The 22,396-nt window shown below is 38.4% G+C and overlaps 2 protein-coding genes across 2 annotated transcripts in view; both read left to right on the forward strand.

Annotated features, from left to right (window-relative positions):
• The window catches only part of txndc16 (thioredoxin domain containing 16), a 106,497-nt gene extending 102,837 nt beyond the window's left edge, over window positions 1-3,660 (forward strand). Inside the window, exon 21 of the mRNA XM_078932567.1 lies at window positions 3,642-3,660. The gene's annotated coding sequence lies outside the window, so the exon portion shown is untranslated. The remainder of the gene's footprint in view (window positions 1-3,641) is intronic.
• A 45-nt stretch (window positions 3,661-3,705) lies between these two features.
• nid2a (nidogen 2a (osteonidogen)) overlaps window positions 3,706-22,396 on the forward strand; it is a 53,692-nt gene continuing 35,001 nt past the window's right edge. Inside the window, exons 1-9 of the mRNA XM_011484430.4 lie at window positions 3,706-4,028; window positions 6,025-6,210; window positions 6,318-6,434; window positions 17,370-17,471; window positions 17,560-17,699; window positions 18,279-18,405; window positions 18,499-18,792; window positions 18,953-19,052; window positions 21,221-21,260. Of these exons, the coding sequence (XP_011482732.1) occupies window positions 3,828-4,028; window positions 6,025-6,210; window positions 6,318-6,434; window positions 17,370-17,471; window positions 17,560-17,699; window positions 18,279-18,405; window positions 18,499-18,792; window positions 18,953-19,052; window positions 21,221-21,260 (1,307 nt within the window). The 5' untranslated portion in view covers window positions 3,706-3,827. The remainder of the gene's footprint in view (window positions 4,029-6,024; window positions 6,211-6,317; window positions 6,435-17,369; window positions 17,472-17,559; window positions 17,700-18,278; window positions 18,406-18,498; window positions 18,793-18,952; window positions 19,053-21,220; window positions 21,261-22,396) is intronic.

Raw genomic sequence — 22,396 nt, forward strand, 5'->3', positions numbered from 1 at the left:
TAAATGTTTTTTATTCAAAAAGATGCTGCATTTTGTGCTGTAAAAAGAAGGTTTTAATAGCACCTAAAGAATATTACTTAAAAAAAACCTGCCTTAGGGGAAGGAGTCAGCTATTTTAGAAGGAGTACCTTTTTGTCTTCTTAGAACCTTTAGCCTTAAGACTATAGTGTTCATGTCAAGTGTCAATGAAAAGTTAGTAAAGTGTGTGTGTAAACTGCACATGTAAAGCACACATTTAAAGTGCATATGTAAAGTGTACATGTAAATACAGTGTACATGTAAAGTAAACAGCTTATGTAATATAAAAATGCATATAAAGTGTAAAGGTTGCATGTGTAAAGCGCCCATGTAACCTGTACATGTAAAGTATAGTAAATATGTAAAGTGTATGTGTAAAGTAAAATTTGTTTAAAGGTTAGTTGTATATTTCCTGAATTTAAAGACTTGTTTAGAGATTCTCTGATACCAAGAGTGAGGATTGTGTTTGTTTTTAGTTTTTAAACATTTTTATAACAATGTATAATTTGCAAAAAACTGAACGTTTTCCTTTAATCCAAATAATTGTTCATATGGCTAGATAGTAAATCAAGTTTACATGAACGCATTACAGTAAAGAAAAAGAAAAATCCTCTACAGTGTAGACTTTTGAGTTACATCATTCTGTTAAGATATACTTTTAAAACAGTTGTGGATTTGGAGAACTGACTCTTCCTCTCCTCTTTCCAAATGACCCGTAGCAACCTGAGACCCAATCAGCAATCGTGTCTCCATAAATTAAAGTGCCGTCTCCTGCCCCATGAGTCCACCCGCCAGTAAAAAAAAACCCAAAAAAATGGAAACTTCTTCCATAATGCCTGCTAATGTTTTTTTAATCGTGCCATTTGAGCCGTTTTTTAAAGTGAAATGGACATTAAATTGGATCTGTATGTTGGGATAAAATGAATGCTGAAAGCCCTTGAATGACAAAAATGCATTAACAAATTCTTATTGATGACATATTCTTATAATGTCATGACTTTTTTCCAAGAATGTTACGTAAACTCCTTTTCTTTTGTTCTCTTATCAACTGTAAAAGAAAACAAAACGCCGTTCAATAGAATCCAGTTTAGAAGTTTTGTGTCTTTGACATGACTCGTAAAGTTTTGTAAGGTCAAACACAACAGGCTCCCTTCTTAATTTTAACTTTCCTTTTATATCCGCCCATCCTTTTTCTTTCTTTCTTGTCTTCTCTCTGACAGCTCCATGCCGCGTTACCTTTTCAGCTCCTTTGAATGGTAACATCACAGTCATTCCACATTTCCCCCCAGTGCAAGAACCTCAAAGCTGAAGTCTCCCTCACGTCTATATCCCAGTTTCTCATTCTGGTTTTGATCCAGGTGATGAATTATGAATGGATGAAGTATCGATCAGGACTTTTGTTGTAGGCTCTGCTTCAGGGAAAGTGATGACACGAGGCGTCTCTTTAGCATTGGTCTCTGCTGACATCCTTCACACAGTAGAACACAGCCAACGTCTGCCTGCTAATGGATCGCATCTGAACCTCACAGATGCTATCTTGTCATTACAGAAAAGACATATTTACAGTTTGATGATAGGATTTACAAAAGTATTTGTCAAGTAAAAAAAATCTTGTTTATTAAGTCTGCAACTATAGTTTTAAAAGATGGTTTTCCCTTTTCTTTTTTCTTTTTTGTGTGTGTGTGTTAAGTAATGAAATCCCTCAGGGTTCACCATTGGGCCCATTCTCTTTTGTTAGCGGGAAAAAAGATAAAATACAAAACCACAAACTTCATGCGGATAAATGAGTTTAAGTGACTGTAAAACTTTATTTTCTTGTCCATCAGGTTCATTTTTATAAAGTGTTAATCAAGGGCACAATACCTGTGATAATGCCTGTTCAGACTGAAGTTGCATAAAAAATATCATAAATATATCTCAGAAATGTATACATTTGTTGATATTTTAGACTGTTTAAACAATTTTGATCAATAATTAAAAGTCAGGTTGGAGTCTCTTTTATCTGTGAGAACAAATTCTCTTTGTCTTTATAAATTCATTTAGTCGCATAGAAGTCACCTGCTATTAATCAGAGTAGATCTCTCATTGAAATCAAAAGTCAGCTTTTGCCTTGCATTGCATTTTATTGTATTGATGCTTTGGTGTTTTGAACTTGTCGTCTTTAACAGTTTTTTAATAACTTGAAATCATTTTTGGATGGATGGTTCAGAGGAAACAAGTGATTAATCTCTTATTTGAGTTTGCTGCCACCTGCAGGCTAATTTTGGTTTAACTGCTTCAAATAGTTTTTTTTGTTTGTTTTTTTATTTCAGAAATGAGGAAAACTTTATTTAAACTTATTTATACATCAATTTGGGCAATGAAATCCTGTTGCGTAACGAGAAAAGGACTTTTTATGGGTATGAACAAGGTTCACTTTGACACATAGCCAGATACACTCAACTCATGTTGTTTTTCTTTTCTTTTTTGAGTAATACATTGGAATTTTTTTTAAGATTAACTTTGTTTTGATTCCTTTTTTTTCTTCCAGAATTTCAGTTTTTGAGAGTTTTAGCTCATGTTAGTGATTTTTCTTTTTGCTGATAATTTCCTGCAAGTTTGTTAAAATTAGGCGTAAGATTTTCCTAGTTTATACACACAACCTATTAAAGGTAAACAGGTTGTAATCTAAATTTTAAATGCAAAATCTTCAGAAAGGTATAATTTCAGCTCATGGATTTAAACAGTAGCTGTAGGGATTTTAAATTTTGGGGAATCAGTTTTGTTTGAAATGTTGAACAGGAATTTCATCAGTTTTCGCAAATTTCATGCAAAGTTTCTTCAACGAACTGAAAAATACATAATAGGGTTGATTACGCAACTGAAATAAAACATTTTCAACTATATAAAATTTGAATACATTTTTCATATTTAATACAAAATTGTGCAAAAGTATAGAAATGCACATTTGCGCAAAGGAGATACTAATTTATGTGCACAAAAGGCTAACTTGTGCACACAACATGCTAATTTTTGTGCAGAAAATGTTAATAAAAAGCTAATTTGTAGGCACAAAAAGCCATTTGTGTGTGGACAGTGTTAGTACGTGCGCACAAAATGCTGACTTGTGCACATGCGATGCTACTTGTGCGCACAAAATGCCAAATTGAGTGAACTTTTCTTTAAAATGTCATGTCCAGGAATCTACAAAACAGACACAAATACAAAAACATTTAAACTGTACTTTCATGAAAAAGAAACTCTGAAAATTTACGATTTTGAAAATAAATTGGTCAAATTAAACTAAATCGATTAAACTTTTTTGTTTCCAAAATAAAGGTTTTCAGATGCATTTCAGATTACTTTACAACACTAGGTGGCAGTAATACGCTCTTTATTTATTACAAGTGGCTTTTGTGGTTTGCTGCAACAAACTAAAGAAAAAAAACCCCAGTCTGTTTGAGTGGGGAAAAACAACAACACATGATCAGAAAAAATTGATAAATTCTAATTTTGATAGATAATTATTAATCAATATTTCTGACGGTGTTAAAATGTGTGGGTGTTCTTGGCAGTCTGAGAAACAGATACAGTTACATCCGGATTAAAAATGCACCATTTGTCCTTTCCTTAATCTGAGCCAGATGTTGACTCCAGCTGTCACTCCCTGACCAATCAGAAGAGGCCGGAGGTCCTCCCCCGCCCCCCCGCTGGCCCTCCGCGAAATAACAGGGGGCGAATTCTCCTACCGGCCCCCTCTTTCATTCTCCTTCCCTCTCCGAGCCTGACCGAGCCTTTTCCCCCCGCTCCTCGGTCCTCCCTGCCCCGCCATGGACAGAGGGTCGCTGCTGACCGTGAGTCTGCTGTGCTGGAGCTGCGGTGCGGTCACCGCCATCCGCCGGGCTGACCTCTTCCCCTTTGGGACCTCAAGCGGGGACTCTCTCCTGGCGGAAGGAGACGATGAGACGTCCAAAGTGCTGATCCTGCCAAAACCTTTTTACTTTTATAACTCCCAGTTCTCCCTGTTATACGTGAGTATAGATTTTTTTATTATAATTATTATTTGGAGTGTCATTTCTCAACAGGTGATGTCACTTAAGATAACGTGAAAGAAAGGTAAAAATGTGTTATTAAAAGTGTAATTAAACGCGTATTTAAACTGTATATATTATAGAAATGAATAAATATATTGTGAAAGTATAACATATTCATATAAACTTGAATCAAAGGAATAAATATTTAAATTTAAGTACTTTTTGCGTTAGCATTTAGCTTAAAAGAGTTTATTTGATTGTTTACAGATACTGACGTGTTAACAAAACTTTATATATATATATAAATACCGTATAAATACCATATATAAATGGCTTCAAATGCAACCTGCTACTAGCTAAATGCTAAAATGTTAATACATTTATTTTTTTTAAAGTAAATATTAGTTAAAATATTCAAAAAGTGTGACATTTTAAAAACTAAAATAGGTTCAAGTTGCCAAAAAACAAAAACATACTATGTCAGTTACCTCAAGTGTAAAAAAAAAAAGTGTATTATTAATAAAACCCTAAAAGGAAGCGTTTTTAAAAATAGGAGGAAGTCGAACGTTTCAAAAACCTCATAGCGCCTACATTCGGCTCTACTAAACTCTTTCAGAGTAAACTATCTCTATTTATATGATAATATATTACCTTTCGCACACTAAACAATAGATTTGTTTAAAAATATTAGCGAGTTCATTTTCCTATCCGGAAGTAAGACAACTCGATCTCTGAGGCACGTTCCATTTCATGACATCAACGTTGTGTTGGCCTCACGAAAAAAGAATGAATCCGAACTTTTTAAAAGATGGATGTGCATATTGTGCATGTAAAAAATAAAAAAGCGTTTAGCTGATCACCGCTCGCTCAGCTGAGAAAATGTGTGTTGGACTGGGGGCGGAGCTGGCAGTGAAGACTCTTCCTGGAAGGGGCTGTTCCTTACTTTGTGATGTCACAATGTGAGAACCCGCTTGTTTTCATGGATTGGGATGGGCAGCTCCTTAGAGAGCAGGTTTTTTTTGGTATAGATGATATAGGCACCTTAAGCTAAAATAAACCCTGTAAAATAATGCTAAACTATCATTACTGAGCATTTACATAAAAAGCACACTGAGCAATTAGCATTTCTGGCTAACAGTTGCAGCTAGCTTTCTAGGTTTCTCTTCTAATTTATTGTTCTTGAGTAATTTACAGTTTTTAATTAAAATTCCACTAATACTTTAAACAATATGGGACTGGAAACGTAAAATAAAAAATCTAAATCATTCAATATATTTCTTCCAAATTGCTTAATTCTTTTTCTATTACTTGAATTACATTACGTAAATGTCGTATTTTACTTGTAGTGGGATTTTTAAGTACATGGACAACTTTAGGGGCTTTCAGGTAAATTTATAAACTGAATATTAATAATGTTAAATGTGGCTGACCAAACGCATTCTATGGGGTCTTAAAGGAACAGGAACTGAAATGGAAAATGTTTCTTTTTTTATCTGTAAACCATGTCAAGTTTACTTGTACGTAGATAAAGCAGACATTTAAAACAGCAAATGAGATCCTGGAAAAAGGACATGATGCTGTTTATCAGTGGTTTAAAGATAAACCCCCTTGACTTGTGAGACATCCAGTGAAACAAAAAACTTATCATGCATTTTTAAGTCACTTTTAATGTTTGCATCGTTGAAATAGAGACTCGTCCACTTCAGTTTCTAATGAAAGCTGGCCGTGTCATTGCTTTATAACAGTCAGTTTGACTGTTCGCAACATCGAAGTCAAAAATTGCAGAAAAAGCTTTGAAATCCATGACATGTCGACTCATTTGAAAGCAGCTTGCATGGCCTGGATGGTGGGATTCTCTTCCTGTGGTTTATGAGGAGAATGAAAGGGTTCAGGTCCTGGTTTGTGAGGGCCATGAAGAGGCCGTAGTCGTTTATAGAGGGGGGGCTGTGAGTTCACTAAATGGTTTCTTACCAGCGTCCACCTGTCGCTCTAGGTGGCCACCAACGGAATCGTATCAGCCCAGGACCTGCCGATGGAAAAGCAGTACGTAGACGATGGTTTCCCCACGGATTTCCCTGTTGTGGCGCCGTTCCTGGCTGACATCGACACCAGCGGCGGGCGGGGGCAGATTTATTACCGGGTGACGGAAACTCCCAGCGTGCTCAACAGACTAACATGGGTATGATCAATTGGTTGAGTTGCATTGATCACCTTCTATGTTCTTTTTTTTTTGTTTTGTTTTTTCCTCTTCCCTGCGCTCACTTGTGTGTTCATCTCCTCATTCAGGAGGTTTCTCGCGGGTTCCCCGATGCCAAGTTTACCCCCACGCACGCCGTTGTTGCCACTTGGGAGAACGTCGCCGCGTACGAGGAGCCGTCGCGAAGCTCCGGGTCTTCAAACCGAGTAAGATCTCAGTCGAACCAGGAGCGATGGGGCTGCATTTCCTTCCATAAGAAGCCCACATTCTCCTGACCGCCATGTTTTGTCTTCTCGGGAGACACAAACCTTAAATTCCTGGAGCTTTACGCCTCCTGTTATTATCATCTTGGGGCAGGGGTTCCATTTGTAATCCCTCCTAATCTGCCTTTTGACCTCTCAGGGGGTCAAAAGTCATCTTTAAGTGTCATCAGCATGCCCCCCCCCCCTCTACCACAGAGTCCCCTTTTCTCTTGTTCAGACACAGGTAGACACCGGCATTCCTTGAGCACTCACGCGTTGACCATCCCTCCCCTTCTAACCCTGGAGACGAATCAAAGGCTCTGATATTTAATTAACCCAGTTACTCCCTTTTTTTTTGAAAAGGGGAACATCTCACCCTTTGGACCTGTAAGGGACACAGAAAATCACTACGGGGGGGGGGGGGGGGGGGGGGCGGATGTGAGTCGTTTAGCTTTTAGCAACACCATAGGAGCTGTTTGTTTGGTTGCGTCCACAATCAAATGTTTAGTTCTGGAACAAAAGAAAGGAACTCCCACAGGGAAAAGAGGAGGCTTTAAAATAAGGAGTCATGAGGGGGTCCTCCTCTTAGCTCCACTTTTCATGTCATGTTGTAAAAGCGTTCCCACTGGTCTTTTATTCGGCATTATGTCATTTTTAGCCTAAATTGAAGAAGCCGTGTCACTTTCTAAGACATAGTTTCTGGAGGAGTTCATCCGAAATTGGCCTCTGACTTGTATTCCCGCCCCCACTTCCCGTCACCTATGCGTTGTAAGCACTCTCCCGCTAGCTTACAGAACCCCAACCTAATATTACAGGTGCAACAAAAATGGCAAGTAATATTAGAGAAATCCAGCCGTACAGTTTTCATCCAGATTCCAGCTCCGATGAGGAAAACAACAATGTCAACAGATCTATTTGTTTGCAAGCGGACGCATCAGAATTGAGCGCGGCAGCTCGCCCAGCGTATTTTCTACATCACAATGCAATGTTTTTCATCTGCATTGTTTTGTCTGCTCCTGATTCACAACGATTTGAATACAGAAATACTCAGAAATGTAAATCTGAGCTTAATTTTCTGAAGATGTGCTCTCCATCATCAGAAAAAAATTATTTTGATCTGAAAAATGTGAAAGAAATCTTGAAACTTTTTAAAAAGTGATAACGCACAGGGATAACGCACACCTAAAAAAGAAGTTCCGGTCACAAATATACGCCGTTTCAACTCTCCGTCCATATTCCGCTCCACCTTCATGTTGGTTGGAGTTACGGGGGGGGGAAACGAACCCACCACCCCAGCCGTCACTAAGAAAGAGGCGGAGTACATCCGGGACAGGTGTCCCCTCCATCACAGCGCCTCAAACCGCCACGCTCGGATGCCTCATATCGCCTCCAAGGAGGTCCCTCATTAATTACAGATCCGGAGTTTCACCCCCGGCTGCATGAAAGGCTTTGTTTAAGGCGGACTCTGAGAAAGCCTCCCAGAGGAAAGCTTGATGAGGTTATCGATCAAACAGTGCTTTGTAATTTTGGGTGCATGTGGGATGGGGGGATGAAGGGGGTGGTGGATTAACAGAAAAACAAAACACAAGGGGATCTTTCTCCCTGTGATTGTCCCAACCTTTCATCTTTACAGTTTTGATGATTTTTTTTTTCTTTTTCCATTGTTTGGCTTCGGTTTATCTCCTTCCAACGGAAAAAATTGACTTCAAGTTGAAAGTGAAAAGAAAATCACCATGCCAACCAGTGTCACCCTCCTGCAACAAAAAAGTTTTTAGTTCTGCTAAAAGGTGATTTTGTTGTTGTTGTTGTTGATAGCATCTTCCTTTGAGGAGATTAGGAAGAGTTGAAGGGGGTGGGGGGGTGGTATGTGTGTGAACCGCTTAACCTGAGGAAGAGATGGGATTTTGGGGGAAGGGGGAAGGATGCTACGGAATGGAGAGAAATAGCTGGAGTGCAGCTGAGCATGAGAGACGTTAACCAAAGTAGCAACGTTTAACGTTCAACTTGGAAAATGGAAACAAATAAAGTCATTACAACCAAAAAGTGCTTTGGTTCTCAGATTGCTATAGTCATTTGGGCGTGCTGCAAACACTTATACTACATGAAAGGAGGATGAGAAGATAACGGACTATGTGAGTCACAAACGTGTTGTGTACTCGTTTTATTTAGCGCACCCGAATCCTGCAGACTGCTCAGAAGGCTTGCTAGCGCTATTAGTGATAAGTGTGCGCTCCATGCATGCGGCCTAGCTATTGGAAATGAGTTGGGAAATTAGACAACCAAAGTGTAGAATGTGTGTCCATCCTATGGAGGGCTCACACATCACTTGTGCACACCGTGTATTCAGCTTTATACCATGGTTCAGGTGAATTCTCGATTCTGATTGGCTGCTGGGTGTGCATAGAAAAGTGATATACCACAGAATGACCGCACGGGGAAAAAAGGAGTTCCGGCCACATAGCTTAAATGTTTTGTTTCACTGCGTCGGCTTCTTTAAAACAACCTTTTGCTTCATCATTTGGACAAAAACAAGCGGTAAGAGGTGAACTTTCAAGTCTTGACTGCAGCGGTGGTGCGGCGCGTTGTCACGGCGCCCCACCACGTAACAAATAGTCCGCTTTTCATGAAAAAAGCAATCCAAATCGGAAAAGAACACGAATTAAGGACTAAATACTAGTTAATATTTCTTTCTTTTGTAAGTGACCATGGAATAAGTAAGGGTTAATGGCCTTCGAAGTGTGCATTGTGACTTTTTAACGCACTTCCACTTCACGTCGGACACTCCAGGCTTCCACAGCGTGCGTTAAAAAGTGATAATGCACACTTCGTCGGCCATTAACCCTTACTTATTCCATGGTCTGGGTGAATTCTCGATTCCGATTGGCTGCTGGGTGTGCTTCGCGTCGGGTGTTAATTTCTGATAATGCAAACTTCGTCGGCCATCAACCCTTACTTAACGCATTGTCGTTGAGTAAAAAACATGTCACTCAAAAACATGTGCAGCAATGCATGAAGCACGAGTTTTGAACGCGGAAGCCCAAAACGCGCATAAAGGTGCGTTTACATAGACTTCTCATTGATAGTGGTCGCTTGAACGCGCGTTTCTGAGCCCGGTGTGAAAGTAGTATTAGTCCTTTTGTGTTCACGCTGTTGCTAAACCACACCAGGGTTCATTTGCAGGTGTCTGTGGTGAGATTTTGGGCAACAGTAGAGCTCAGGTGAACTTTCACTACTTTGTAAGCAAAGCTAAATGACCAAGGAAATGAGGTTTGGTGCAGTCCAAACAACCCAGTGTGAAACCCTCTTCAGTCTGAAGAGTTTATTTGTTATTTTGTTGCTACTTAAGAACAGCTATAAATGTTAATAGTTTAATCCGAATTTTTGGGGGCAAACCTTTTTTTTTGTGTCTCAGGCTTGGTTGTGTTACTCAAAATAAGAAGTCATAAGAACATTTTACCTGAAATAAAGGAGGCTTACTTCATAAAATGATCAAAGGCTTTAGAATAAAAAAAAAAAAACACACTTTTCCAAAAATACCAGAGCTCGGTTGTTTCTTGATGTGTGTACAAAAAGTCATGCTTGAGTTGAACTGTGCGAGCTCGTAGGAGGTGTTGTTATGATTAGCATTATTTGTTGCTTTTGAGCCCCTCCAGCTCTCTCTCCTCAGAGACTCTTCATTTTTATGGCTCTTCTGTCCTCCTTCTACAGATTCGTGAGCAGACAGCCGAGCTCCACTGCACAGAATTCCCACTAACACGACTTCAAGGAGATTTTGGATCATGGCATGAATAGTGTCAGCTTTTACCCCATAACGTACTTGAGATGCTTGCAGGAAGCTGTCAGAAAGCTTTTTGGAAAGCTGTTCATGACCTGCAAATCTAAAGCAAAGACGGCGCTACTAAATCAAAGTGAGACATAAACTGAAAATCTGACCTAAAAATGCACACAAAGTTAAAGCAGTGAAACTCTACACAGGGCTCCCCTGACTGAAAGTTTTGGCAGTGGTCATGTGATTAAAGCAAATCTGTCGAGTCCGTCGGCCGAACTGCAGTCTGCTTGCAGCTGTGCTTACAGACCAGCCACCTTTACGCATTTTACCCAGAAAGCTCCAGAATTGAGTTTTACCTTCCAAACAATGGAGAACTTAAACCGTTTTAGTGTTTTCTTTAAAACCCCTTTTCCAAATTCTCCCTTTAACCAGCAGTTTGCAGTCGGGTGATGGTGTCACTTAACCCACAAACAAACATTTGTTGTCTCCAGGCACAATAAACGTCGGCATCTGGTCAGAGTAAAGAAAAATAAGGGGTGACCGAGTGCCTGCAGGGGGTTTACGGCCTCGGCTCCACTAAAAGAAACCTTTTGGCTGCGGTGAGTCGGCTAAAAAATATCCCGCCTATCAGTAGTAAACAAACAAACATAAACGTGAGGTTCACAATTGTTGGGAGGAAGTGGTCTCCTTATGTTTCTCAATATTTCTGCAGTTTTTGTGGCCAATTTAAGCCAAACACTAGGAATACTTGGAGCAAATCATCTGGCTTTTCAGGGATAAAGAAAGTTATTTAACTAAAATGTAGCTTTATTGATTGCTACTATGCTAACAGTTCTAAGGATTTGATTGGCAGGTGGATCAATCAAAACAAGAACTTCTCCATTTACATATAAAATAAAAGAATGATTAAGAAACTTTGCTACAGTTGCAAATATAAAACCTGTTTAAAAGAAATGTAAAAAGAAATGGGAACAAGGCTGCGTTTACCAATTCTGTAAATGTTCATTTTTCATGTGTTTTCAAACGAGATTAAAGATGAAATGGTAACAGCAAGGCTGACAGGTGGACCGATGAGATGTAGGAGACATTGACTCAGTCTGTTCACACACAAAGCTGTTTTTTATTTTAGTTTAAAAACAAAATTTGAGGGTTTTCCTTGTAACAGTTATTGCCAAATCATGACAAGAAGTTAGCCGTCAAATGTGTTCCATAAATCTAAATGACATTTAAACTGATATTTTGGTTCAGATTAATGGTCCAGGGAGGATTGGAGACAGATAAAGGTAGAATCGAGACCTCTAAAGATTCCTGGGCACTCTAGTTCCAAGGGTTCTTTTAAAGCGTGCAGATTGTTTATTATTGAAATACAGTTTTAAAAACGTCCCCCTAATTAAAACAACATAGAACCATGCAAATGTTAGCCTAGAGCGCACTAGGTTAACTCCTCAGCACCAAATGGGATATTCCCAAAAAATGTAAAATACAAAATCCCAAACGAATAGCGCATATTTGAGTGTGCATGGGCTTTTTAATATGGACTTTCAGGTGATTCACAAAAACTTTTTTTTTTTTTTTTTTTATTCCCACGGCACACCTGACCGTATCTCACGGCACACTAGCGTGAAAAGCACTGAGCTAAGGTACCAGTAAATATTAAGTTTTACTTTTTACAAAAACAGCTGCATTTAAATAAGCTAAATTGACACAACAGAGAGCAGAGAGGACTGGTGCACTTCTAGAAACGAATAAAGCCGTCTACGGCTCTCTCTTGAACACGACGGGAGATGAACGGCACGCGCCAAAGCCGGGCCTTATTTCTTGATGGCACCTTCAGGTTATTACAGAAAACCCCTAGACAATATAAATATTATTGATTGATTTATTTAATTTTCTCAGCATCAAACAGTTCAGTTGGTCAAAATGTTTCTAGTTTAAATAACGACTGACAGATTTTTTTATTTCAGGCACTTTAAGCTTCTTTTCTGTTTTAGGCTATAACAGGGTTTCTGTGGCAAAATAAAATTAATGTGTTAAAAGCGGATTTATATTGCTTTTTATATTGCGAGTGTGTATGTGGGGGGATAAGGTGTGGGGGGGGGGGCATTTTCTTTTTCCTAGGGGAGGCCTTACAAAAAATAATTGAGAAGCACTGCCTCAACCTCTTCTCCATTCTTTAAAAAAAAGAAGAAGGTGTTTGTTTAGAATAATCCGCAACAAAGCAGGAAACAAACACCTCCTCATCCCTTTTGCCTACAAACTTAAATATATAGGAAAGCAGAGCCCCCCCCCCCCCCCGGTCACTAATTACAAAGAGTCTGGAAACTACAAAGTCCTCCTCGCCCACAAACAACAAGATAGCTGGAAGATGTTGATGTAAACAATTAGGAACAGAGCCACATATGCTCGGACGGGATGAGTATAGGTTGAGGAACGTCTGTGTTTGCCTGCGGCCCGAGGCTCCGTGGAGCAGTGTCTGGTTTGGGAGTTGTACCGTCATGGGGAAAGATGTTCAGACACAGGCAGACAGACCGAGATGTCAACATCTGGATTGGGGGGGGGCTGTGAGGTTTGGGAAGGTTTACATTGATATTAGAATCCATCTACTTGTAGATGTTTGGAAAACATCAACAAACGGCTGCAAAAAAGTAATTTAAAAAAAAGGGGGGGGGGGACTAGGATCCACACTGACCAAAGCAGATGCTGTTAACCCAAAAGAGGAGAGAGGAGGAAGAGGAGGAGGTGCAGGAAGGAATGAAGGAGGTGTGAAGTTCAAACATGAGGACCGAGTGTTGCAGTAACTGAAGTGTGCAGGAGATGACTTCACCTCTACGATGCACATGTTACCCAACAAGTTTCAATGGTTTTACCACCAAGAAATGAAGAACAAAAAGAACAAATTAAAAGGAAAAAAAAACCTGAAATATTTTCATGTGCAGGGATGATTAAACAGCTTTAACTGTTAAGCTCCTTTCACACAGAAAGGCAGTGCATTTCTTTGCAGCTTTGTCAGCAAAAAAACAATACAAAACGTAAGAACACAAACAACCAAAATGTACTTTTGAGTTGGCGTGTCAAGTAAAAATGTTTTCCTATTTAAAATTCTCGAAGTATATAAAAATTGTGTTTTTAACGGGTTCTTGTAACATTTTTTCTCATGATGGAAGACTTATGTTAAGAAAATTAAAAGATTAAAATTGCATTTCTGAGGATGCCAACAGCGCCGCCCACAACTCAGAGGGGAATTTCTGATGATGTACGTCCTAGAAACCATTTTTTGATTTTGGCTAAAAACAGCATAATAATAATTAAAAAGACCACTGGAAAAGCTTTGAAAATAGATCAAAAGATTCTCGATGTGGGACTTAAAGGTAGTCTTACTAAAACAATGAAGCATTTTCAATCGGCAATTACTTGGAGAAGGAAATATCTATTCCACCTCTAACCGTGGAGAACACAAAACCAATTTATTTCTGGGCTTTTAAAGTTAATTTGACAATTTTTATTTTTGTCTGTTAATTTCAGGTAGCAGCAATTAACAGTAGCTAAAAAATAAGTTTTGACCTTGTGGGTTCTTCAGGGTTAAGATTTTGCCTTTTGTAAGCATTCATCATTTCTGTTTTTACTCATTATGTCAAATAGTTTATGTTAAAAACGTTTTTTAATAGAAGGGTGAGCAAATATTTGTAATTTGGTTAAATTGGATCAAATCAAATCCTGTATTTTAGGAAAGCTGCTCCGTCAATCTGCAACTATATATGCTTTGGTTCTGACCCAAAGTTCTTCCAGATAACAGTTTTTCTTCCAAAGAAGAATATTTGGAAACATTTTGACCTCAGCCCATGAAGTAATTTAGAAGCAGTAATTTAAAGTCAGTTGTCTTGAACTGGTGTGAGGACTGGACATTGGAGATATGACAGTATGTCAGTTTGTCTGAAACACTTTTTCTTTTCTAAATAAACCTACATCTCAGTCGGATGAAGCCTGGTAGCCTGGTAGAAGCCTGGTAGAGGTTAGTTTTTGGTTTTAACAAATACTTGAAAATAGGAATTCTAACAACAATCCAACAATAAATCCACGTGTAACAACCTAAACTTGGAAATTACCATGTCATTTGATCAAATCCAAGCAGAGACGTGCACAGGATTTTAGAGGGGCATTGTCACAAGAACGGGCAGACGGCTGCATCCAAATGCAGCTAAAATGGGGCGATAACAGGCATGAGATCATCAGAGACCGGGTAGTCAGGATCCAGGCGAGAGTCAGGGCAGGCAAACACAGGGTCAGGAGCCATGAGATACACAAACAGTACTTTGCACTGAGCTTCACTCACTGCAGTGCTTAAGTATGCTGTGGTTGATGGAATGAATGAAAGTCAGGTGTGCGGCATCCAGGAAGTGTGTGCTGGGGCTGCTTGAGTTCTGACTTCTGACAGGCAGGGGCTCAAAGTCAGAGAAGGTCAGAAAAAACACATTTTTTGTTTTCGTTTAAACAATAAGGAAATCAAGTAAATCTTTAGTAATAGATAACTACTCAGTTATGATACCTGTGTAGGGAAAAGCGATACAATTGTCATTATTTTTTAAATGTAAACAAACTATTGTTAACATGAGTTTGTTCACTTTATCATAGATTTGGAAGACATCAAAGCAATAAAACACTGGAGGCTGCTTATTTATTGTACAAATGATCAAAAACATTTATTGACCTGACAGTGTTGCTGTGAGGATTCTACGGTTCAGTTTTTCAGAGCTGGTTTTGGTCGTGTTCTGTCCTCTATCAGTCCCTGCATGTTTACCGTCCACAGCTGTCTTCATTTCTGTTCATCGTCTTCAGTCAGTACAAGTGTCTGGTTTTCAGTTCATCTGTTTTATCCCCTTTTTGATTTTTCCACGGTTTTTGTCCTGTTTGAGTGTATTTATTCAATGTTTGTTTCCGTCTTCAAGCCCATTTTTCTGCATTTTGGCTCCTACGCCTCCACTTCCTGACTGCTGGATCCAATGTGACTCTGGTTCTAAATTGGGACTCATAGCTAAATTCTCTTTTGCATCTCATCCTCTAAACACAAACTTTTGCTGTGATCTGAAAGATTTTAATACAAAAAAAGGGTAAAACAGAATGATACAGAGTTTAAAGAAAACATTTTTATTTATAAAATAATATGTTAAACAGACACATTTAGTGTCAGACCCGTAGCTACGAACTCGCATCAGTTCTGTTCATTCATTTTGAAAATTCCCCCGGTGTTTTATTTTGTACCTAGTACCAACTTCCTGTCCCTGCACGATCTGCTCTTTGTTGAATTGATGCGCCGCTCAGACGTCTAGAAAAAGTAAAAACGTACTTTTTCTGAAATATGAAGCATATTTAAGCTTTGTTAAATCAGTGGACGGCCACTAGATAGACCAGAACTCACAAGTTGCTTCACTGTCACGTCGTCTCTTCAGTTCTTTGTGAGACAGCAGCTTCTCTCCCCCCCGCGTCAGCCGCTATTCTTTCTTGTATCTCTAACAGAAATTTATTAACGTTAATACAAAAAAAGAACACACAGACGGCACTTTTTAATATGAGGCAAAAAGGGCACTCATAGAACCCTATGTGTGCCTGTTTCCAAGTATTGTCTGTGTTTTGTAGTTATATTCAGTTATTTTAATGTAACAATTCATTATTTTAGTGATGAAAGTTCCACTTTTGTTTTAGTTTTTGTTAATTTTTTTTTGAATGAAAAACCGTTTTTCTTCACCAAAAAAAGTTGGTTCTGAATCAGAAAATCTAATAGTTAAATTCAAATGCAAATCAAATCACTGGTGGACTAAAATCAAGGTGAAATTTTAGAAGGACCATTCAAAATAAATGGAAAAGATTCCTCTAAAGAGCATGTGAACATTTCCACTTAGTTGACAGAGTGAGGAGAGCAGTTATCTGCTCCATTGCATCTGAGAGATCTAAAGCGTTTGGGTCATGTGGTCAGAAGGCCTTCCAGCAAAGGTGTGTCAGACATGTCCCACCTTGAAGTGACCAAAGTGAAGATCCAGGAGTTGGTGAGATTATATCTCTCAGGAATGACTGAGGTTGTTTTTAACAAAAGGAGGCCATCAGATTGGGGTCAAACGGGCAAGAAACGTCGGTAAAAGCCCCACCTTCACACAGTCACCATGTTCATTTTTGCCCATATTGCGCAGATGAAAATTGGTCATGCGTGGAATAAGTGAGACAAGTTGTGGTCTTTTTGTAAGAAAAATATTCACAGAAGTATCATGAATAAACCACTTTAAAACCAACGAAAGAGTCCGAATAATCACGCAAAGAACACGTAAATCAACATAGAACACTCCACGTCCGATCCATGGCCTCATTCAGACGGTACTTTTTAGAAGTTACTTTTATAAGTATTCATTGTGTTACAATAAATGTTAAAGCGCATTGAGTTGTGCAAGGAATGAGAATCGCTTTTTTATAAAAAAGTTTAATTTAATTTTTATTAATAAAGTTTGATTTTATTTTTATAAACAAAATGGTGATGTCCTCTGGAAGTCATGGACAGAGATGTGTACTCATAGGCACCTCAGTATAGACTATTTATCCATCACACATTACGCGAATTGTGCATTAACCGAGCGTGATTATTGCACTGTTTGTATGCAATTTATTATAAATCATCTGGGTCTGTGAGGTGCTTTATGATCTCAAACTTAAGAAGCTATTTCGTATAACATGGGACCCTTTTTTTTTACAATACATGGAGTCCTTGACATTTCCTCACAATCTGGAGGTTGACTGAGCGCTGCTGTGACGAACAGTTAAGGCTGTTACCCTGGTTTTCTCACTTATTTTAGCATTACTTTTTTTAATATTCTATATTTTCTAATTTCTAAATGACTAAGTGATTTGTCTGCCCTGGCCTTTTGGGGGTTGTTGAACAGAGTGGGTGGGTGGGACATTCAATGTTTTTTTTTTTTTTACACAGCACTGTCCCTGCTCTGACATCTCATTATACACTCTGTATGTCTGTCAATATGTAAAATGTTCAATAAACAAAGTTGAAAATCCACAAAAAAAACCTCCATTACCCACCTTCTATGTTTAAAAACAAAATCATTTTACAATCAATTCTCTTCTTTCTGTTTTTGAAGGTCAATACATTCCAAGCAGTGATCGCTTACGATGAGACCGACTCCTACGTTCTCTTCCTGTACCCTGAAGATGGTCTAAACTTCTTTGGGACGAGACCTAAGGTGTTTATTTTATTATCTCCTGGACAGATAAGAGTCGAGTTTTGCTGTTGTTCCTGATTCTTATTCTTGTATTTGTCTTAATTTTTAGGAGTCGTATAATGTTGAGATTGAGCTTCCAGCTAGAGTTGGATTCAGCAGAGGAGAGGTGACGTATTTTTTCTTCTCCCGAAGTGAAGGACCCTCTTACAGTGTAACCAGTGATGAGCAGAGTGTTAAAAACCTCAACCGGTAAGTACTAATCAGATTTACATTAGTGAATATTTAATGCTACATACACAACTGAACAATTTGGGTTTCACACTTTTCTGATTTATTGTCAAATATTCTGATTTACATCAATTAGAAGAAGTATTTGTATTGTTTCAGAGGAACAATATTTTTATCTTTTAGTTTTTAATGTATAAAATCTTAATTCTATCGAGTCCCATCTTTTTTTCAGTTTAAAACAGTAGTTATGTGGAAAGCATTTTTATTTCAAATCCTAGTTAGAAATCAAGTCAAATTTTGCTGTAAAATCTGATTTTTTATCGTTGGAGTCAATGGAAAATTGCTCTTATCTGACACCAGCCTCTAGTGGCATTTTGTGGAACTGCAACATTTATTTTTTCTGGCTTGCGTCAAATATAAAAAAGGTAGAAGTTTGTCAGGACACCGCAATGCTCTTTGTGCTAAATATAGACATTATTTTTCCAGAATTTTGTAAATTTGTTAAAATAAGAGCTAGTGGAAAATGTTTTCAAGGGAAACAGAAACCCAAAATCCCTCAAAAAACAATAGAATTTTAGCTTTTTTTTTCTTGCCTTTTAGGGTTGGTAACACTGGGACTCCAGGTCTTTGGCTTTTCCACACTGGACACCGCTACTCCTTTGACAATGTGATCCCTGCGTCCGTTGGCGGACCCATTGTCACTGCGCCCCCCAGAAGATTTGTCCCGGTAATTACTGTTCTGCTAAATCTAAGAAGCTACCTGATGTTCTTAAAATATTCAATGTTTTTTCTGGTTTGACTGTTTCTTTCTTCCGTAAAGGACACCACAACTCCTGAGTATGAAGTTATATACACCTTAGGCCCTGAAATCCACGAAGATGATGAATATTCACTGACAGGCAGGGGTCCCGCTGCAAGTAATCACTTCCAGTACCTCCAGCCTGGAAGTCCAGAGCCTTCCTATTCTCCTCCAGAGGACTCAGGTCATCAGGTTCTGCTGGGTTCTGAACCCAGGTATGGACCAGAGCCAGCAGGGAGGCAATACGCTCCTCCTGAACAGCCACAGAGAGTCTTGGAGGGAGGTGCTCGACAGGGCCAGGAGCAGATACCACAGGTAACACACAAGAACTAAAGCATGCAGCCTATATTTTAATGTTTAGAGGGATTTCAAAATAAAAGTCTCTTGTATTTGTATTTATTTATGGCTATAAATGGATAACACGTAACTATTACACAGCCTGTTGTAAACAAATGTATTTTTACTCACTCTAAAGCTCCCCCTAGAGGTGGTAGATTTGTACCCCCCTGATAGAAATACACCTGGCGGTTACGTGGTCAACGTGGAGGAAGACGACGTTCATTTTGACACTAGAGGTAAGAAGTAAATACAACCCGTCTTTGTCGTCTGCAATAATTAAAACTTTTTAGGTCTGTGACTTTGTTGCGGGTTAGCAATTTCTAAGATGTCATTTTTGGTTCTTCTTCTTCTTTGCGCTAATATGCAATGTTTCAATTTAGATGAACATAAACAGTTTATTCTGGCGTGTAAAAAAAGCGACTTTGCTCTAATATGCAACACGTTCGTCATAAACCCCTTTTGGGATTAACATAAACCAGCTAACTCTGACGCAGAGAAAGGGAGATTTTCATAGATATGTAACACTTTTCAGTCATAAAGTGCTCACGGAACCAGCTAATTTTGACACAAAGAAAAGTGGTTTTAGGTCAAAAGTGCTTACTTCTTTCCTCTTCTTCTTTTCCGTGTGGTCCAACAACAACTAAAAGGATACACATGCAACCAATACAAATAAAGTTTAGCCTAAATTACAAAAGGGGTTTATACAAATATACAGCTTGTGTGTCAGAAGATCCTGAAACCCCCTGTTGTAACAGTAAAATGTGTCCAACACAAAGTCCTATTTGTGTGCTCAGCTGTTGGACAGGACAAGTGGGGGGAAAAAAAGAATTAGTACTTACGTAATTAACGAGAGCCAACGGATTTTGTTCCAGGGAAAAGTGGTTTTGCGCTAATGTGCAACACTTTATAGTCATACAGTCCTTTTGCAGTTGACTTAAAGTAGCTGATTTTTGAGACAAAGATGAGTGGTTTCGCTTCAATATGCAACACTTTACAGTCATAAAGTGTTTATGCAAATAACGGAAACCGGCGAAATCTTATTTTTATTTTTTCAAACTTTAGTAAAACAACTTCAATTCTACGTATCGAATACAACTTTTGGGGGTTTTTTGTTTGTTTTTTTTTAGCTCAGGGCTGGGTGGAGGTTAAAACCGCCTCACTCATGTGGAGCAGAGCTGCTCAACAGCTGGCAGCACAATACTGCTGTTGTACGGGGCAGCTCCCAGGTGTGCGTTTGCAGCCGTCCCTCCCTTAGAACTGCCCCCATGGGGGCACAAACGAGAACGCGATCTCAGCCGACTCCCGTCAAGAAGTCTAAGGTGTTTTTTTTCCCTCCTTCTTCCACCATTTAGTCCCAGTGTTCCACCAAACCATTTTTCCTGCCCATTTGAAGGAAAACAACACGCACTTTCAGTTATCATTTTTTGGCATTTTGCCTCAGCTTGATAGCACAGTGGGGGCGGCCTCTGAAAGAGAGGAAATGGCATGCATCAACAATGCAGCCAGGAGTTTAACCAAGAACTTGGCTGCTCGGTCTGGTATTTTCTCAAGAATCTTAACTGCTAACATACGAGGCAAGCCGGAGAACATGTTTTCTGAAGCAATTATTATCATGTGCCGGGTAGATGAAGTAACAAAAACTGAAGAGTAAGCGGCAAAACAGAACATAAATTAAGACTTTTTTCAGATCAATGGGACGACTCTTTCAATGAGCCTAAAAAGAAAGATTACTTTCAATCATTTAGGCATCAAAATTTCTTGTTTTTTATTGTAATATTGAATAAAATGTGTTCAAAACAATGTTCTCCTTCAATACATTGAACTGTCCATCCAGAGAAAACGCTTCACTTCCTGTGTGCAAAATTATTTCTGGGAAGAAAGCAGTGGCCCCTTTGCATTGATGCTGGTCTTCACGTCCCGAAGCGATGTTTCAGGGTTACGTCTGGGTTGTGCGGTTCAAGTGAACACACAGAGCAGCAGCTGGTTTGTTTTCCAATCTGACATGTGTTTGTGTTTATCTGCACATCTCCTCGTCCATATATTCCTTCTGTCTGTCCGCGCATAAATAAAAAGATAATTTAATTTCCTCCCTCTGTTCCTCCTCAAGTCTCCTTACAATGTATATACAAGGAGTGGACTCGTAAATCTTGGAATCAAGTCAGTATAAACAATGCTGGAAAATAAATGTCAACAGTGAGTGGTGGTAACTCATACAGGGTTAAGTCCTTCCTTTTTCAGCTAGACAAACTAAAAAAGTTGGGATTCTCTATATAAAAACCTAGAATAACCAACCCATAAAATGTGACTAAATCTACGGTGTAAAATTTTGAAAGTCTTACTTCAAGTTTTTTGTTTCATTATTTGTGATTCTTTAATAGTATAACTGTTTTCTTCTCTCTCCTAGTTATTCAATACACCACAGATAATAAAGAAACCTGTGCCAGGTATACAAACTTTATATATTTTGATTACTTTTTTGTTGTTGTTGTTTTCTTCCAGTAGTTAAAATGAAGAGATAAGATTATCAATGCATTATGGGAAATAGTGGTACCTGTGATTTTCTGCTTTGAAAAGATATCCAGAGAATCTAAGTTCTATCAATACTTACATTTTTAATATTTAGGTAATAAAAGACATGTCATGCCAACTAACATTTAGATTTTTATACGTTTGCAGTAGGCTAAAGAAATATAGGCAAAACCCAAAAGTAATTTACCATTATTTCAGTGAACCAGAATTTTAAAAACCTGGTTTGTTATAGTTTAAAGATTACTTAAAGATTATTTGGAGTCTCTAAGCTGTTTAAGACCTCTTTTACTCATGCTCTGTGTTTGCAAAATTACTCTTACAAATGCTAGTATGTACCATAGCTTCATTTGTTTTAGCTGGAGCTGACGTGACATGATAATTTCATAGTATATGGTGAATGTAAGCATGTAAGCTAAATTGCTACTAATTACCTAATAAAAAACAACATATGCTGACAAACATTTATTTTCTGAACCTTTAAGCAAGCTAGAGAGATAAAACCTCAACCCATTGTGTTTGCAGAATTAACTGTACATATACTGGTTTGCAGCATGGGTTGTTTTGCTTTAGCTGGAGCCAATGATGCAAGATAATGTCATAGCAGATAGTGAAAGATGCAGACTAAACCCAAAAGTTATTTGGATATTTTATGTATCTACTGTTTTCGGAATTACACGTACAAATACAAGTTTGCAACACTCTTAGCTGGAGCTAATGCGGCAAGGTAATGTCATAGCATATAGAGAAAGATACAGGCTAAAACTGAAAGGTTATTTAGACATTTTTACATATCTATTTTGTTTGGAAAATAATAGTTTACAACTCTGGTTGTTTTGTTGTAGCTGGAGCTGAGGCAGCATACTAACATTATAGCATAGCTTCAGTATAAACAGTTATATCTGTAGCAGACAAGGCATCCTAATCCAAACATTTTAAAGAGAGTTTTGCTCTCTAAACTTAATTATACAAACTGTTATTAAACATTTAGTTTATTGGTGCAGTTTTAAAAGTTAGCTCACTAAGTATGTTGGATTGTTGCTTTTGTAGCATA

This window comes from Oryzias latipes, chromosome 2, assembly GCF_053564925.1.
Source record: "Oryzias latipes strain Hd-rR chromosome 2, Olatipes_Hd-rR_3.1".
Taxonomy (NCBI): Eukaryota; Metazoa; Chordata; class Actinopteri; order Beloniformes; family Adrianichthyidae; genus Oryzias; species Oryzias latipes.